Source organism: Mustela nigripes, chromosome 2 (genome assembly GCF_022355385.1).
Source record: "Mustela nigripes isolate SB6536 chromosome 2, MUSNIG.SB6536, whole genome shotgun sequence".
Classification (NCBI taxonomy): Eukaryota; Metazoa; Chordata; class Mammalia; order Carnivora; family Mustelidae; genus Mustela; species Mustela nigripes.
In genome coordinates, this window is record NC_081558.1 from 197,046,871 (window position 1) to 197,063,255 (window position 16,385).

General features: G+C 33.5%; 1 protein-coding gene across 2 annotated transcripts in view; it reads left to right on the forward strand.

The window, feature by feature from the left end:
• Positions 1–16,385, forward strand: part of NCAM2 (neural cell adhesion molecule 2) — a 514,996-nt gene that overhangs the window by 404,760 nt on the left and 93,851 nt on the right. For both annotated transcript variants that reach the window (XM_059392179.1, XM_059392180.1), the window contains exon 11: positions 4,614–4,710. In XM_059392179.1, coding sequence (XP_059248162.1) covers positions 4,614–4,710 — 97 coding nt within the window. The remainder of the gene's footprint in view (positions 1–4,613; positions 4,711–16,385) is intronic.

Here is a 16,385-nt window from a genome sequence, read left to right on the forward strand (position 1 = left end):
TTGGGAAAAAAGTTAATTATATCAGGGAAAAAATAGGGTGAGGGAATTAGTAATTCCCTGAAGTGTTGCTGATACTAGTTATTAATTCTGAGATTATGCCCTCCATCTCAGATGCATACATAACTTTTTGGTGGGTGCATATTTACAAGTTTCTAAATAAACCAGATTTACTTGTTCAATGCCTCACTTCATTTTATATTTTAAATTAAAATTATAGATAATTGTCTTTATACTGCCAAGTGTCTGGCCTTTTAATTCTGTTTGAATACAATACCTTTTATTTATTAATTGTAGATTATGTGTGTGTGTATCAATTCCCAAGAACTTTGGGAAATTTATACAAATTCCCAAAGTTCTTGGGAATTGATACACAATCATGAACCTTCCAATTCCTCATGTTTTCAATGCAACTGGGAAGCTCTCTCAAATAACCTTATTTAGCTAAAAAGATGCTATGTTTTCCACTGTAATTCAATTTACATTCATTTTAAAAATTCATGTTTTAAAATAATATTTGACACTCAATGTATTAACTTAAAGGTGTTCTCATTGGTGCCATATTTACTTTTCTACCTGGTAATTGGACCTCATGAAAAATTTGGTTGACAAAAGGATTTAGCCATCACTTCCCCAAATATTTGGATAACTGACTCTTTGCTCATTAAGTGATTGTCTTTATCTGTTTCTTTCTTTTTAATTTTGTATTTTATTTTATTTATTTACTAATATAGCCAAAAAGATAAGAGGGTAGGACTCTAAAAGGAACTATTGTTTTATATCGATTTTCTAGACCTAAGGCAGAAAGGCTTTGACTATCACTTACATGCCCAACAAATACATATGCTATAAAATATTAGTAAGGCAAATATCTGTGCAGACCACCCATTCCAAAGGATTTAAACACCTCAGGATGGGTGGTGTCTAAATTTTTTTGAATTTAAATTGGTTACTTTGTAACTTTATTAGAAGAACTATTGGGAATTGACACAGAGGTCAGTCTCAAAAAGAAATTTGGTTAGATTTAACATAAAATTTAGGTTTTTAACTAGTTAAAAAGTGAGGTGAGGTTTAACTTCAGTTTGGGGTACTTTGTTCAGGCTGCCATAATGAATACCACAGACCAGGTAGCTTAAATAAAGTAATCTCCTTCCCTCCACATATTTCTGTAGGCTATAAGTCCAGGATCAAGGTGCCAGAGGGTTGGGTTTTGGTGAAATTTCTGTCCTTGGGTTGCAGGTGTGCCCTCTAACTATGCACAGAACGAGAGAACTGTGGTGTCTTGTCTTCCTGTAAGGACATCAGGGCCCATGTTTATGACCTCATTCAATCTCAGTTACTTCCTTAAAGACCCTATCTCCAAATAACATTAGAAGTCAGGCTTTCAACATATTTATTTTGTGGGGGTGACACAATTTATTCCATAAAAGGTAGATTTAAGTTCATTCATGTTTAAATGACTAATGTGTAATTTCTGCTTTGTTCATTTTACCACTTTTCAGTTTCTGGGATAGCTCGTAATTCGCTGTAGTCAGTATTAAGCAATGTGTTATAAATCTGGCATTTAAATATTTTAAACATTTTATATTTAAGTATTCTATTCATATAAATCTCTCACGTTATTTAATCTTCTGCCTAAATGGCATTCGTCTCCACCCCAAAGTAAAAACTAAGTGGTTTTTGTTTTTACAGTCCACATGATTTATTGGTTAAAAAGCATTGACCTTGGGACGCCTACGTGGCTCAGTTGGTTGGGCAACTGCCTTTGGCTAGGGTCATGAACCCAGGATCCTGGGATTGAGTCCCACATCTGGCTCCTTGCTCAGCAGGAAGCCTTCTTCTCCCTCTGCTTGCTACTCCCCCACCTGTGCTTTCTTTCTCTTTGACAAATAAATAAAATCTTAAAAAAAAAAAAAAGCATTCACTTTGAACATACACTTTTTATGTGTATACTTTTTTTCTTAATTAAATTCAAACCCTGAGTAAATGACTAATGGGTAGCTAATACAATTTAAAATAAAACAAAATGACAATAACTACCAAAAAAAAGCAACAATAAGCATTACAGATTTTAAATTAATAGCATTCATATTTGCTTAGGATAGTACAGTATTATTTTTTTGCTTAAGAATTATTATAATCACATAATTGCTAATTCTTAAGAACGTATAATACAATATACAAAAATACAGTGTGCAGTTGATAACAAATTGGTCAATAACAGATTTCTTGAATTGGTTTTTAAAGTTTTTCCTTTTTCATTGAGCAAATATGTAATTCAGTCTTTTAAATTTATGAATTTTAAAACATAACAGAATATTCCATAAATCCTTTGGATTGGTGCTAATAAAATAATCTGTAAAAGTCAACTTTTTTTTTTTTTCCTGAGCACTTCCTAAGGTGATAATGTAATAAGCCAACATTTTAATATATGGGCAAACATTGATGTAGGAACTTTCTAATAGGTTGATTAGAATAATATTGTGCTGTTGATCATCTGTGGTGTTGTTCTTTATCTTCAGTAAAAGGCTAAGTATTAAACATATGATTTTCTCACTATGGAACACATAGAATGAGGAAATGAAATTTACAAAAGTTTAGGAAAACAACTAGAGAACTCCTTTATTAGCATTGTACTCCTAGCTCGTATTTTGATGTTCAAAATTATATTTGTTGATCAATATATTATGTACTATTAAAGCCCACCATCTTAAGTAAGCTTGAATTATTTTACCTGCATATTAAAATGTGAAAAAAGTGGAGTCATATGTAGGTGTTCCTAGCACTTCCTGGATAAATATCAGCAATAATTGGTATATTTTAAATATGTGAATATTTTTAAACTGCTTTATAGCATACCTTTGCTGTACAATATTTTATTTTTTGATAAAATTACCTATCATTTCATTGAAATGGGCTTGATCATAAAGTCACTATTGAATGCTGCATTCACATTGCTTTCCTAGGACACATCAATTCTGCAGCAAGGATCATGATTTGCCAGGTTATATCTAGGTCTGTGGGCTTTTTTTTTTTTTTTTAATAATCTGTACTACTAGAGGTGTTTTCTGAATTTGTTAATCATACAACATAATAAAGAAATGATTTCAGATAGAACTGTAAAACTTTTATCTTTGATAGGTCGACTTACAGGAATAGAAAACAAACCAACAAATGAAAAAAACCTGAATTGAGCCTTTTAAAAGTTGTTCCAACAAAACTGGCTATTTAAAATACTTGCTTAATATTGAGGGGGTGCACAATAGTCCTGATCCTATGTCATGGCCATCCTGTCTGTATTTTATCAATTCAGTGCACATTGTTCCCTATGGACTGTACAAATAACTCTCCTATGCTTGTAAAATGTAGAAATGTTGGGGGAAGATTCTTTCTCACTAGTAAAATTATGGCCAAGTCAAGTTAGCTTGGTTTATTAAAAGCTGAATGTAAGAAAAATGAATGTTTTAATCTCTCAGGAGTACTTACAAAAGAATGGTTAAAGTCTCTAGTCCTTAAACTTATGATCTATTCCTAGATAGACAGCTAACCAGGGAATGAATGGCACAGCTGTTTTGTACTTTTCCAGAATTATCATCTTCAATGGACCTCAAAATTGCACTTTTAGTTAAGAGCCTCCCATTACCACAAAATCATATTCCCCCCTTTTGGGATAGAGTTGAAATTAACAGCAACTCTTGTAAGCATATTCTATCTTAATAATAGTTACTGGGATTGAAAATTATATCTATTACTATCATCAAATCTCTTTTCTGAATTGATACTTCAGAATTTCGGTACATTAGAATTACAGGGTTGGCCCCAATGTTCAGCAATAGAATCCTGGAAGGTTAACTTAATTACGGATTTCAAATGTGTAAGGACTGAGGTCAGCTATTTTCCACCTAAACTGAAAGAGAATGATAGGAATTGAACAGAAATGGAGGCAAGATACTATTATTAGCCATCAAGATAATGTGCCTATCTACAGGGGTTGCTACCCAACGGCAACATTTTCTAGCAAAATACATACCTGGAAAGATTATTTTTCTTCCTTCCTTCCTCTTTCTTTATTTCTTTCTTTCTTAGGATAAGTAAGTCCTCATCCTTCATTAATATTTTATATTCAATAAAATCATGAGATGGGGAAAATAAACCTGGTATATTTCCAGCCTTTCATGAACTTTAAATCTGCTTGACTTTAGTCTAAAAGAGAAAACAGAGGGTTAATTAACCATGCTTTTGGTACAGTGTTCTGTTTTCAACCTCATGTCTGCAACAATTGCAGAATATATATTTTTCAAACTGTGAGCCACTTTCTGAGCTTTCCATACACAAATATCTAATGACTTTTTCTATTCAATCGATATAATAAAATGACGGTATTTGTCTACCAAATAAATTAATAGTTAAACTATATTTCACCTAGTGAAAATATAGCTCCATGCATTACATCTTAAAAGGGTGTGATGCTTACTTGACAGAGAGAAAAAGAGTTATGACAAGGAGTTGTGAATAATTGAACAAGTGTGAAGATGGTGGTCATACTAGAATCTATTTTAAAACTGCCATGATTTTGTTTTAAAATTGTTAAACCTCTATTATTATGATTATTTTAGATAGCACCTACATCTGACAATGACTTTGGACGATATAATTGCACAGCCACTAACCGTATAGGAACAAGATTTCAAGAATATATTCTTGCTTTGGCTGGTAAGTATAGCCCAATAATTTCTGAGATCTCATAAAATATTTCTATAAGCAAATAGCTTTATTTTTATAAGACATGATATAGGTTATTATTAGGAAGAATGAACCAGTGCTTAAAAATTTAGAACAATTGCATCTGACAGGTAGTGAGGAATTAGAACATATTTACTAATCAAGATTGATTTTAAACCATGATTCTGATCACCCAACTTTACAATTGAGCCATCTACAAAAGAAGTAAAAAAGATATGTCTTAAGAAAGCAAATTATATTTTATGTTGAGTAAGAATCCTATCAAAAGATTTAAAAAGACATCTTGAGAGAAAATAAACTAAAATTCACCTATTTTAAAATCCTAAGCTTGAAAGTACAAGAATAGCTTATTTTTAAGGCAAATAGAAAATTTAAAGTTATATAACTTTCAATGAAAAGTGTTTCATTTTATATATGAAAACATTCTAGTTCTTGCCCCAAAGCTTAAAGATACCAAATAATAACATGTAGACACAATTCATTTTAACTAGAAATTGTTACGTTTTTTGTTATATAAATAAGCTATATATAACACACATATTTATTTCTAGAATTTGCATTATGTTTTACAAGACCAATTGGAAGTCTGAAAGTATACATTGTAGTATATTTCGCATAGCTCAGAAGATACAAAAACACGATTTTTGCCTTTTAGAACTACATAGAGAAATATCAGAAAATTATTGTAATGTTAGTTTTTTTGGATTGTTATGTTTTAATAGAATAAGTAGTTTCCACAAAAATATTTTTAAATGTTTTCTAAGTAGAGTTCTCGTATATAACTATCATTTTATATTAAGAAATATATTTACTTCTGTTGATATGTAAAGTCATGCCTTTAGTTAGAAAGACCAAAAGGGAAATTTAAAAAGTTTACAAAGCTGATAATACTCAAATTATTATGTAACTGAAATCTCTTTCTCTCCAATTCAAGTTTTGCTACACTAGAGAAGGGAGAGAAGGGGTTGTGCACAAGGGCTTAAGGAAAGAAAGGAGGAAGGAAAATAATGAGATAAGAGGGAATTTAGGGAGAAAAGGAGGGAGGAAGGAATTAAGGAAGAAAAAAACAACTATATGTCATTTACCATGAAGTTTTTAGAAAATTAATCTCAGAGGTTCCTGGGTGGCTCGATCTGTTAAGCCACTGCCTTTGGCTCAGGTCATGATCCCCGGGTCCTGGGATGAGCCCTGCATCTGCTCTCTCTAGCTATCTCTCTCTGTCTCTCTCTCTCAAATAAATAAATAAAATTTAAGAAAAAAAGAAAAGAAAATTAATCTCAATGAAAATCATAAGATGTAGACTATCCACATTTAGGGATATGAATAAACCATTACACAAGCAATTAAATTCTAGGAAAATGAAATGTGCTAAGTCATATAAAAATTCACTGATAATAAATTGAAGTGAGCATGATCTTTACTGATCAGAAGCATTCATTATTTACATTAATTCCAAGCCTCAGGAAATTAGGCAAGTTTTCTTCTAATTAGTATGAAAATTTTTATAGATAATAACCAAATATGTGATCAGTATATGTATATACAGTTATATCAATACTGTTATACAATTTTACATTGCTTTTTTACAAATGATGTAGGTCTGTATAGATAAACTTGCTAATGACTAGATTTTTAAAAATTTTTAAATACTTATAATTCTGGAAAAAATTAAAAAATAGAACATTATATTCATGAGATTTTGATATCTTATTAAATTCTCAGGAAATATTTATTGTCTGTATACCTTCATATCTAACAGTTTTTTTTTTTTTTAAAGATTTCATTTATTTATTAGAGAGAGCGCACAAGCAGGGTGGTAAGGGCAGAGGGAGAAGCAGGCTAACAGATGGGGGGCTGGATTCCAGAATCCTGAGATCATGACTCAAGTCGAAGGCAGACACCCAGTGGACTGAACGTGAACCACCCATGTGCCCACATATCTGACATTTCTTACTGTGACATTTTTCACTGAAAAATATGTTTGATACCTATCCTACTATGAAGATGCTAACTTAATGAGTTTCCCTCAGCCTAACCATTAAAAAAAAAAGAAGAAAAAGAAAAAAAGGAAGAAAGAAAGAAAATGTTCCTCAAGCTAAGAGCTAAAATGTTATTGGAAATACTTCTTGAATACTGCAACTTTCCTAGTGTTTCAAAATTTTGTGACAAATACATACCTAAAATTTTTTTCAGAAAGAGATAGATTCAACTGAAATTGTAATAGAGATATAAAAATAAATTAGGCCCTGAGCCTTAGATGGGAAACATATATTTAAACATCAGCAGTAATAAACATTATTCCTTTGATGGGACCTCTTTTTCTAATGCTTACAAAATTTAGTCTTTCCTGAAGAATTTGAACAATGAAAGTGCAATGTGATTTTAAATAAAATGTAAGAGAAATGTTATGTAGAAATTTAAATATTTCAAAATAGATGTCAGTATCACAGCCCAGTATCTCATTGGCCTATTTGACCTAGTAAAAGGCCCAGATCATTTGGCATGTGTTATTTTATGTTGTAACAGATTACTTTGATTTAAAAGGGCAATGAATTCAAACAGCAACAACTGCATATAAAATTATGTGTTATATATTCTGAGAAAACTATAGGAAGAAAACACTTTTTACCTTCCTTTGTTTCAAAATCTTTTTTTTTTCTTTTTTCTTTTCCTTCCTTTTTTACCTCCTTTATAATTAAGTCTTATATCTGAGCACAATAGACATCTGCATGCAGATGGGGGGCGCAGCAGCCTATCATAGGGCATCAGACCCTTAGCAGAGTTAATAGACTACAAGGGGGTTTAGTGGTCTAGTGTGGGGTGTTGGAGTCTGGGCCAGTAAGAAGCATTTGCATGTGGCAAGATAGAAACAGCAACCCAGAGAGGAATGTTGGAACCTAATCAGTATAAGGGGGGATCCAAGTAAAGTGGTAGGGTAAAAGATCGATGATTCATGTCTGCAAGCACATGGATGACATCAGCAATTATATAAAAATACAAAAACTAAAATGACTCTGGGATAATGGTTGGGTATTGGAGTTATAGGTGTGAAGTCTGGTTTTAATGTATGTAGGTAGATATAGAAAGGGGAAAAGAAGTAAAGGTGTGTATATGTGTGTGGGTGGGTGGGTGTGTTCAGTCATTTCCACAAGGAACTTCTTTTTGTCAGGAATCTTACTTAGAAAGCAATTTCTATATATGTAAATGATGAATCACTAAATTCTACACCTGAAACCAATTTTATCAATTCTACACCTGAAACCAATTTTACTGTATGTGGTAGCTAACTAAAATTTAAATAAAAACTTGAAATTAAAAAAAAGAAAGAAAGAAAAGAAAACAATTTCTCAGCCAGCTGTATCCACAAAGAGGATTTGAGATCTCCAGCACCTCAGCAGCAAAGACCAAACATGGGTGGCAGCTACATCTTGGTTTCTAAATACTAAAAGTAACTAAGATTTCTTGTAAAAATGGCTGATTCTAGGAGTGGGACAAGGAAAGTACAATTCTAAAACAACATGTTTTGCTAGGAGGAAAAGAAATTTTAAAAAAGCATCCATCAACCATTTTTAACAAATACCATAATACAAATGAATTCACCTGAGGGGCATCAATGGTTGCTAATGCAGGTGTATGTTGAGAAAAAATTTAGCAAGTAAGATGATAAAAAAAAAAAATCAAAATACTTTTGAAGTGTCTACCCCGAAATTATTTTTTAAGGGAAAGTAGCAATATTATAGTTGTAAGCCTACCAGATCCCACTTTAATTAAGTGATCAAAATTAACATCACCAGTAATGAGAAAATTAAACTGGGATGCTACCAGAAATAGGCAACAAGAAAAACACAGAATAACAATTATAATTTTCCTGCCAAAAATGCATAATCAGAATCTACTATGAGGAAAGGGAAGGCAAGTCTGAATTGAGGTGCCTCCAAAGTGTCAAAGCCATGCAAAGGAATGATTAAGGAAACTTTCTATATTAAAGGACAGTAAAGTTAAATAACAAATAAGTGCCATGCCTGCATCTTTTGTTATAAAGGACATTACTGGGATGATAGGTGAAATTTGATTGTAGTCTTTGGATTAGATGGTAATTTAATTGTTTTCTAGAGCTTATGTAAGAGAGAGTTTTGTTATGGTAAATACACCCTTAAGTTGGCACCATGTCAACTTACTCTAAATGGCCCACATTAAAAAGATAAGTTCTGTGCAGTAGTCTTACAAATTTTCTAAAAATATGAAATTATGTTTTTAAAAATGAGTAGGGGTACCTGGGGGGCTCTATTGGTTAAATGTCTCACTTTTGAAATCAGCTCAGGTCTTGATCTTGGGGTTGTGAGTTCAAGCTTTGGGTTAGACTCCACACTGGGTATAGAGCCTACTTAAAAAAAAAAAAAAAAAAAAGGGAAACTAAGGCCAACAAACAAATACCTAAACATAGTAATTTCAGAAAAGCAACATAACATGAATATAGCTAGCATTCTTGATTTAAAAAAAAATCTTTTTTGTGTGTGTATACATCGTTTCTATATGTGACCTTATAAATGGTTTTAAAATAGTTAAAAGAATTTTTGCATATTCATTGATTCATAGACAACTGGTGTTTTTGAATATAGAAGTCTAATTTTTACTCTAAAATATAGTAATTTATTTAGACATCTTTTAAAATGTTTTAGTAAGCATGATAATAGTACTTTTTTTTAAAGATTTTAATTATTTCTTTGACATAGAGAGACATAGCGAGAGAGGGAACACAAGCAGAGGTAGTGGGAGAGGGAGAAGCAGGCTTCCCACCAAGCAGGGAGCCTGACTGCCTCAATGTGGGTCTTGATCCCAGAGCCCCAGGATCATGATCTGAAGCAAAGGCAGATGCTTAATGACTGAGCCACCCAGGTGCCCAATAGTACTATTCTTAACTATGGTGGTCTAGTCTTTATTTGGCAGGATATGTATGTGTATGGTACAGCAAGGTATGAAAATTGGCACTTATATTTGTAAGCTTGATATTTCATCTCTATGCTACCCACTTCATTTGCTTTTATCTCTGCTGGGGAAAAAAGCTTGATCAAGTTCTGGCAAGAAGACACATTGAAGTGGTTAGCTAACTTGAATCCTGAGTAGCGACATAATTCTCAAAGTAGTTCAAAGACATACGTGAGAAATTATTTATACTTACTTTACAAAAAAAAGATACATTCAGAAATTAGCAAAAATATGTAAAAGCTCAATTTGTTATTATTATATCTATTATGATGATGATTTAAATAGTAAGTAGGATAAAATATTGACTAGGTCAAAGGTCTCCTATGAGTAAAGGGTCAATGAGAAGGCAGAGTCTTTTTTTCCCCTGCTCCTACTTCCTACATGATCTACATTGGCCAACTCCTAATTCTAACTCCATTTTTGTTTTTACATTCTCACAATTAATATCAAGGAACTTATGTCCATTTTTCAAATGATTTTTTAAAATAAATTATATTTAACTGTGCTTGAATTAAATCAGAAAAACCATGAACGGGGTCTTCATATTAGGCCCTGGCTTCATATTCAGGAGCAAGGAGTGGTTCAGTCTTCTTTGGTTTATATTCTATCTTTAGAAAACTACTATTGTTTGATAACCAATTTTGCTATATTAATTTTTTTATTAAAATACCACATATAAATACAATTAGATGAAGAGAGGGACAGAGAGGTTTTTTTAAAATGACTTCTTCAATAGTTTTTTTTTTTTTTTTCAAGTGCACTTCTTAGGGTGATAATCTTTTTTTCTAGCTAGAAACATATTTTCTTTTTTGATTTAAATACTCATTTTAGAGAAAATTAAAAATATAGAAGACATAAAGGATAATCAAGTTGTAACAATATAGTTAAAAATTATCATTCCTTCCTTACATTTTTCTACTTCTAATAGTCATGATCTGACAAGGTAGTCTATATGTATTTATATGTGTATTTTTTGAAGTTTTTCTCAAGACTATTAATCTAACTTTTGCAGATTATCAAATGATTTCATTCATTGTTTTAACTTTCTTACATTCATTTCATCTCTTATATTTAACTCTTAACTGTAACCTTTTTCATATTAAATTTTAATATGATGAGCTCCTATTTGCCTCATTAGTTGATAGGCTTTCCTGATAAAGTCACCTTTTCCTGGGCACTTTTAGGGGAGGGACTCTGCCGTAAGCTGCAGGGCAACACATCTCACATTGGGAATGGGTGCTTCTGTGCTGAAGGGAGTTTCAGTGCTCCACAGAAGTCACTCCAAGATCCAGCTGAGCAGAACTGTGCGAAGACAGTGAGAAAATGAATTCAAAGCCCCAGCACAGGGCATGTACTCAATAAATACTAGCGGGCTACTATTATGGCCAAGTTCTAGTTCATATTGATCACTTTTCTTTGGGTAAAAGTCAGTTTGTTAAATGTCTCTTTAGATATAATGCATAGCTCTAGGGAAAAACAACAACAACACAGATCTGGTAATTATAGACCAGTGCAGAGTAAAACTTGATTGTGTGGTAATGACCTCCCTTATACTGGACACTGTATTTCTATTAAAGGTTACAAAATTTCAAGTCATTTTGCCTTTGTTTCCTTTAGTCCTGTATCTTTTTCACACAAACTGCTCTTAAGTGAGTTCTCCCATGCTGTGCTTCACAATTGATTTTTATTTTAATCTCAGTCAGGACCCTTTACTTACCCCTATTAAATCTCATCTTGTCCATTTAGACTCACCCTTTTAACCTACTGAGACCTTGTCAAATCCAATGTTTTAGCCCTCTTTCCAGAATTGATTTAATTCAAAAATACCATAAAGTATGGCCATCCATATTTTCACCTAAGTCATGGGGAAGTCTATCAAGTCATTTTTGGGAAGAGTAACCTGCTTATAGGCTAACCTGGATCAACTGAACAAAATTCTGTATTTATGGAATTATAGTCAATCTGCACCTCCTTATAACTGAATCATATTTGATCCGGACCCTTGTTACATAAAACCTGAAAGCTGGTGAAAGTTGGTTCATTTGGAAACAAACTTTCCTCAACTGAATATAAAGCCAGGTTTCTTTTACATGATCAGTTTTAGTAACTGGTCTGGAAAAGTATATGTCTTGCTCTCTTTTTTCCAAAACTATGAGGCAAACTTTTGTGTGCCTTGAGAAACTATGTATAACATCAGCTTAATTTTGTAATTCCCTGGTTCCTCTGGAAGAAAAGAAAATCAGGATAGCTAGATATAATTTTCAAGGAACCCCTCCTTGCAACAATTTTTAATCATTTGTCAGTTCACTCACTCACCATGTGTATCATGAGTTTCTAGTAAGTACCAGGCACTGTTTTAGACTTTGGGAATCAGGAAATGAGTAACATATGGCCCCTGATCTTTACACTGAAGTTAGAGTACAAAAGAAGGGTAGAAATCTACATTTAGAGAAACATGGAAATTGGAAATTGGCCCATACCCTATACCATATTGAGATCAGTCTCTATAATGTTACCATCATAAAAGGATCTTTCTGCTTTGTAACTAAAAACTCCAAACTTCCCTTGCTATATACATGATAGAGACGGATGCAATGAAATGAAATGAAATGCTTGGGAATACAGAATGGAATTCCCTTTGGAATTCTTGGGGATGGTTTCTAATAGGTGTCAACTTCTGAGTTCAGTCTGAAAGACTGAGTAGAAACAGGTCCCTTGAAAAGAAAGGGAGAAATGGCAAGAATCAAGGGTACCATGTTGTGAAATAGCATAGACTGCACAATCACAGGAGACTGGAGGCCATATTGTGTGAGGACATCAGTGGTGGTGATGAGAACAGGAAAATAATGATGTGGTCAAATTATGCATGTCCTTAAAAACATTTAGCATGTTTGCATTCATCTACATGTTTCATTTCCATGTTTCTCTAAATAACCTAAAATTTATAAGTGTAAACTCAAACATCTTAACATCTTAAAGTAATGTCCACTGTTCCAGAAAGGGAGATAATAGAATGTATATATTCTTTATACATATATATGTATGTATGTGTGTATGTATGTGTCTGTGTGTATAACAGGAAGATGGATTACTTTTCTTTTGTTTTGGTGGGTGTCCGTGTTAAAAAAAAAAAAAGTAAGCTTTTTATTTCTGTAGTGAAAAATAATTCTTATCTTTAAAAAAAATCATCCTGACCTTGTAAATTCTTCTGGCAACCACATCAATTCTTTGCCCTCTACTCTTCCTTAATAATAATAATAATAAAAACTTCACAAAAGAATTGATTATATTTTCTGTACCTAATTACTTTTCTTTCATTCTGTCACAAACTCTTCCAGTTGGGTTTTTACCTTTACTGCTCTATAAAACCTATTATCAAGGTATCCGTTGAGTTTCTTCATGCTCAATCCAGTGGCCCACTCTCAGTCCTCATACTTCTTGATCTAGTGGCAGAATATTACCCAATTAATCACTTCTTTCTCCTTGAATCATCTCTTCAGCCTTCAACTTAGCTAGGATGTCAACATGCTTTTCTTGTTTTCCTTCCCCATTGAGCTCTCCTTAATTTCTTTTGCTAGTTGTTATAAATCTCTGACCTGTTCAAAACCACTGTCCCTCAATTTTGGATCTTTTTGTTTTTATATCAACTCATATCCTTGATATGCTAAATTCTTATGGATTTAAATACCACCTGTATTCCACCTGTAACTCCAATATATATCTTCATCTTGGATCTTTTTTCTGAATGTTAAACTTTCATAACCAACTGCTTAATTCCCTTTCCCTTTAAATGTTCTATAGGCGGGGTGCCTGGGTGGCTCAGTTAGTTAAGCCACTATCTTCTGCTTAGATTGTGATCCTGGACTCCAGGATCTAGTCTTGCATCAGGATCCCAGCTCCTGGGGAGTCTACTTCTCCCTCTGACCTTCTTCCCTCTCATGCTCTCTCTCTCTCAAATAAATAAATAAAATCTTTAAAAAAAAATAAATGTTCTATAGACAATGAAAATGTCCAGATGTCCAGATATCCAAAGCCAATCACCCCTACCTACCTTCCTTTGGCATTCTTTCCATATCAATAAATGGCAACTGCCACTTTTCAGTCATCCTCGAATCTACTTATGTACCCAGGCCCAACCCCTTGATGTGTCTTGTTGATTCTACTAGCAAGGTATTTCCAAAGTCTCCTTGGTTTTGTGAAATCAAATTCTATATTTTGGTTGTTTTTATTTCTTTGGTTTGTTGGTTTGCTTTGCTCTTAATATAGATTGTGCCATAAATTCCTAAATTGGTCTTCCTGCTTTGGCGAGAAGTTTCCCCCTGGTGTATAGTTTAAATAAACAACAACAACAGGAAGAATTCTTTAAAAACAAAAACAAACAAATAAACTAATTAAAAAACGTGATTTTCTTCTACTCAAAGCATTTTTGTTGGCTTAACGTTTTGTCCAGGGATGAAGCCACACTTTCATAGTGTGAAAGCCTATGTTCCTTCCTACTCTGCCCTCCTTGAGTTCTCTGTCCTCTGTCTCCTTCTCCCCCAGCTTAGCCGTGCTCCACTGCCCAGATCATCCCCCTTCTTTAAAAACCCAAGACATAGTTCATCTTTTTCCTTACTATTTTTGTACCTTGCATTTTCATGAGTTTTTTTTTTTTTTTATTCCTTTAGGCCTTTGGTTAAATATTACCTTTTTTTAGCAAAGATATTCTTGTTCACCTAATTTCTTTTTTTTTCTTTTTAAAAATTTTTATTTAAATGCAATTAATTAACATATAGTGTATTATAAGTTTCAGAGGTAGAGTTTAGTGATTCATCAGTTGCCTGTAACACCCAGTGCTCATTCCATCAAGTGCCTTCCTTAATGCCCAGCACCCTGTTACCCCATCTCCCCATCCACCTCCCCTCCAGCAACCCTCAGTTTGTTTCCTAGGATTAAGAGTCTCTTACGGTTTGTCTCCATCTCTGATTTTGTCTTATTTTATTTTTAAAACTACAACACTTCAGCTTTCATCCCAATCCCCCAACTATCTCCCATGCCTGCTAAATTTTTTACCACAGTATTTACAGTAAATAATTTATGTATATATAATTACTTTTATCTAAATACAATGTAAAATTTACATATATAATTACTTTCATATAATTACAATGTAACCACCAAAAGAGTAAGGATTGCTGTCTCACTTCTGCCTCCAACATAAAACTGACTGACTTGTAGTAAGTTTAAACGAATTATTGAATGTATAAAGGATTTAGTATGTTTTATTTAATATGTTTGTTAGTCATAATGGAAATGCCCCATTAATAATGGGATATGAGAGTCCATGACTTGTGAGAAGGGTCAATACTTGAGTATTACAGAGGGAAATAATTTCCACGTATACCTCAGGTGTAAATGAGCACTTCAATGAAGAATGTTAGAAGTAGAAATGATCTAATTAAGGAGAGCTCCCTGGATTACCTCAGGTTCATCATTGGACTTAAAAATATAGGAACAAATAAAATGAGAAACAATTATTCAGAGAGTTAATACAACCACTGTACAAAGAAAATTTTAAAGATGTGTGATCAAGTGTTGTGAAAAGATCAGTAGAATAATGCTTTAGATTTGGCAATTGGAGAAAACCAGATAGGTAGTGAGATAAGAAATGTATAAGGTTTTAGATGTGTTGTGAATTTGCTATTATGTTTAGATGAAGTTTGTAACTGAAATAGGAACAATAGACACAAAATCTTATTGGAAGGAAGATGGTCACTCAGAGCAGAAGCAGATGGAATCCATCTCAGCTTGGTCCCCAGATGCATACAGTTGATATGATCCTGCACATTATATGGCCTTGCTGAATCCAGGAAGGTCAGTCCTTTATGAGACAATCCCTTAATATTTGAGTCTTTTATCACATGGAGACTGACTAAGAAACCAAACAGAAAATTACTGAATAGTGTGAGTTGAATGGTTATAAAATCATTGAAAAGACAGAGGAAAGGGAAGACAAGAGAGTCACCAGCCTTCTGGCTTCAGGAGTCAAATTAGCAAAGTGCAGTTCAGAGGTCAAGTCTGCAACTGCTAACTGGAAGTCAGGAAAAGCTACTACCAAGCTACCCCTCTGTTGACCTGACAGCCATCCCACACAGAAACCTGTGAACAGGCTGTGGAGTAGGGGGTCCAGGTTCTCCCTTCATTCACATCTGTAGGGCCTCTTGTCCAGATGAACCTCCTCAGAAAAGTGGGAGTGGTCTTCCCTCCCCATCAGTATGGTAAACCACTTACTCGATATCTCACCCTGAGTGCCTTCATAGCACTTAAAACCATACCAGCAAGTAAGTCTGCAAAATGGAAGATTTTGCCTTCTGTTTCTTCTGATAAAGGGGAGTAGCTTAGATGATAGAAATGGATGTGATGCATCAACAGAAAAAGTCTAAGACATGTCTGTTACCTAGATTTAAAGCACCATTCTGGCCCAATACTTACTTGAGTACTTTCACTTCAGGGAAGGTTGACAAATATCAAACTCTTCCAATTGATCTAAGGTTAGCCATACCCACATCCTCATCCTCAGAGCTGAGTCAGTGACTCTGAACCATACCTTTGTCACCAGCTTCCCAGTGTCTGAGGAAACCAGATTCCCAGGAGTAAAGATGTTAGGGAAGAAATTATGA